At 28.5% G+C, this 3468-nt stretch overlaps 1 protein-coding gene across 1 annotated transcript in view; it reads right to left on the reverse strand.

Moving 5' to 3' along the window:
• LOC105620818 (xyloside xylosyltransferase 1) overlaps window positions 1–3045 on the reverse strand; it is a 41306-nt gene extending 38261 nt beyond the window's left edge. The window contains exons 1-2 of the mRNA XM_012202299.1: window positions 2635–3045; window positions 1850–2323 (exon numbers count right to left, since the gene is read on the reverse strand). Coding sequence (XP_012057689.1) covers window positions 1850–2323; window positions 2635–3045 — 885 coding nt within the window. The remainder of the gene's footprint in view (window positions 1–1849; window positions 2324–2634) is intronic.
• Between the last annotated feature and the right edge of the window lie 423 nt (window positions 3046–3468).

The following is a 3468-nucleotide window of genomic DNA, read 5'->3' on the forward strand; positions in this document are numbered from 1 at the left end:
TATATATATATATATATATATATATATATATATATATATATAATGTATACACATGTATAAATTGTACATATTCCTTTCTTTAACTTAAAATATAAACTAATAAATTTCATTATATTAATCTATTATTTGAATTTTGAACACAATTTCTTGCTGAAATTGTACTATATTTTTATGATTACATGTAATTGAGTATTTGAGTACAATTTCTGCTGTGTTTTTGTCTTTAACAGATGATAAGATACATAGTTTATATCGAGTTTTTTCATCACATCGTGACGGCAAGCTATATATCCGATTTTTGCTGTATTTTTATATCAATTTTTGATATGATAAGTTGTATGATAAATTGTTAATATGATAGCTTTGCTGCGTTTCCATTGTAGCAGACAATGCTCAATTTTTGTTGCATTCTTATTGTTTTACATTGACAACTGTTGTTAAGTTTAATGAAGAAGTAGTGAATTGAGAAATCTACTGCATCATCATGACCGAGTTTATTGGCATACTGCCAGTGTACTGCTAGCATTTTGCTATCTGGGTATAAATGCACACACACGCACGCACGCACGCACGCACGCACGCACGCACATACACACACATGCACGCACGCACACGCGCACATACCATACATATATATTTTTCTTTAAGATTAAATTAAATTTAAATAAAAAAAACTAGATATCATTAAAATTGACTAGAATATGTTCTTCTCTAAATTTAATTTTGTAATGAGAAATTTAGATATGTTTTTTAAATATTAAGTATCAAATATTGTTAAGTAATGAGTAAAATCATTTTAAGTTACACTCAACTCCATTTCTATAAAAATTAATTTGAGATTTAACTTAATTGCAAACATAATTATACAAAGAATTTAGTTGTAATAAGTAAAATAATTCTCTATGAATTTTTATGTTAAGAAAAAATCGACTCAAAATTATCTATGATTCAAATAAAACATCTCTATATATTACACATACAATTTAAAAATACATAATATAGTTTATATTTTATAACAATAGGTCTACATACTTCTATATACACACACACACATTCTATAGTCTTCATTTATCCTGATAGCAAAATGTTAGCAGTTTGTGAACAAACTGGTACTAAATTTGATCAGATTCTCAGTATAAAAACCATAACCATCTGTATCTGCATTTGGCTATAGATCTGTCGATAGATCCTGCTGATTTGCCAGCAGATTGATGGCAAAAAATGAACAGAATTTGTACGCCGGGAATCTAACGACTGGCAACAGAAACCAAACAGGAATTGCAAAATCTTGCTGTTTCTGTCATTAATCTGCTGTTAAAATACAATCAGGCTTTGTCCTATTTCTGACAGTTTTCTGTCAGATAGTGCAAACTGTGGAATTTGTTAGTTTTCTGCATCAAAAATTGATAGCATGTTGTGTTCAAAGTCTGTCTTCGCAAGCTTCGCTATCTAGGTTATTACAATCATATTTTTTTTTCTCTAGATCATATCTTGATGAGATATGATCTAAAGAATTTATATCATATTTTAACCCGGTATGAGTTAGATGGTAAAGTACCTAAAAGTACTTAAATCTAAAAGTACATCATAAGACACAACCGATCTCCCGCTAAATAAAAATTACAAATAAAATATTCAGAATTATAAGAAAATTATGTTTATTAAAATTTTAATCAAATTAATAGTAATTTTAAACATTAAAGAGATTAATGTGTCGAGTGTGGATATACCTAGCTCACACTGAGTTAACATATAACATATAATATTTCAAATGTTTATTTCATTTACATTTCACAAACTGTTTTACGATTATACAGTTTTTATAAGTTGTGATATTGTCCAATCTTACCTTGAAGTGATATTTCTTCGTCATATCATCCACACTATCTTTATTGATAAACTCATTATACACACGTGATTTCCGTAATCTTTCCAAATTTAAAAGCACTATCCCACTATTATAACCAGGATATCCACCTTTATGTTGGGGTTCTCCAAACATTGTCGTTGGATGTTTATTACGATATAAATACAAAACATGTCGGTAAACTGGCGTGAGCTCTGGAGCCAAACCAAACAAAGCTTCTTTTCCAAACTTGTTAAATTCTTCGAACAAGTCCTTCACATCTCTACGAAATTTTGTATCTGCATCAAACATTATGGCAAGTTTTTGAGAATTGGGTGCAATTCTGTGCAAACCGAGCGAAATGAAGAACAATGCATCTGAGTAATATGTTCCTGGTTTACTACTAAAATGTGGCGACATAACTGACACAATATCCTCCAATTTTGCAGCTAATTTGTGTACATTGTAATAAAATACCTGAGAATAAATAAAGGTTTCAATATTTCAAGTTCCAAATAAATAAAAAAAAGAATGAAATGAAGGCAGTATAAATAGTATCTCTTAAATAATAATTTCATGTACAATATTTTAAGACATAATATCAATAAATAAATAAGTATATATGTATATAATTTAAATTTTTTATATAACACAATACACATATTTCCTTAATATTTTTTTGTATTCAAGATATTAAAAACACTTTAATAGCAATGTTATATATGTAAGAGAACATATTTGATATTTTGATTCATTAAAAATAAGATACAAAACATACAAGGACATACTTTCATAAATTTTCCAGTGCTGATCATAACATTTTTTATAACATTTTCAGCTATGTTTTGACTGTTATCATCACTTATCACATGAAAAGTAATGTTTATAGAAGCGAATCTGAGCAAAGATTCTGTGAACACTTGAAATTTCCGTCTTATGGGCGAGTTTGAGGCAACTTTGGTAAAAATACACCATATGTTATAATTTGTCTGATTTCGTGGCAAAATGCGCGCTGTTGAAGATAAATAATTAACAGAATAAACAGTCACTGCTGAAGGAGCCTTTGCCAGGCTCGCATTTTTTGTTTGCAAGTTGAATACAATCCAGCGTCTTCCATCAGACGTCTGATAACAATATAGGGCTACCAAAAAAAACGCGAGGATCGTCAACCTCAGCAGCACCTTGAGTAACAAGGGCATTTAATATAAATCCTTTATTTTCATAACCTAAAAAACCAAACGACTTTTTTCAACAAGATAAAAATAAATTGTAAAAATAAAAATAGAACATCGTGCGTAAAAAATGACGATTCTATTTTATATTTATTTTCTAATTTTTTACTAATTTTTTTCGATTGGTTAATACAATCAAATAATTCTTAATTTCAACTTTATGCTAACTTAACCTAACCTAACCTAACCTAATTCGCTTAAGTTTCTTTTAATAAGAAATAATATCAGATAATGAACATAAAAATTACGTGAGCAAGATCTTGATTTCCACATCGTTATTCATCTTGTTATCTGATTTAAGGTTCATTTACAATAGAATCTGCAGTATGCAATAAAATAGTAGGACTTCTTTTTTCTTTTTCACTTATTGGTTCTCATCTCCATAGAAAA

This window comes from Atta cephalotes (genome assembly GCF_000143395.1).
Source record: "Atta cephalotes unplaced genomic scaffold scaffold00029, whole genome shotgun sequence".
Classification (NCBI taxonomy): domain Eukaryota; kingdom Metazoa; phylum Arthropoda; class Insecta; order Hymenoptera; family Formicidae; genus Atta; species Atta cephalotes.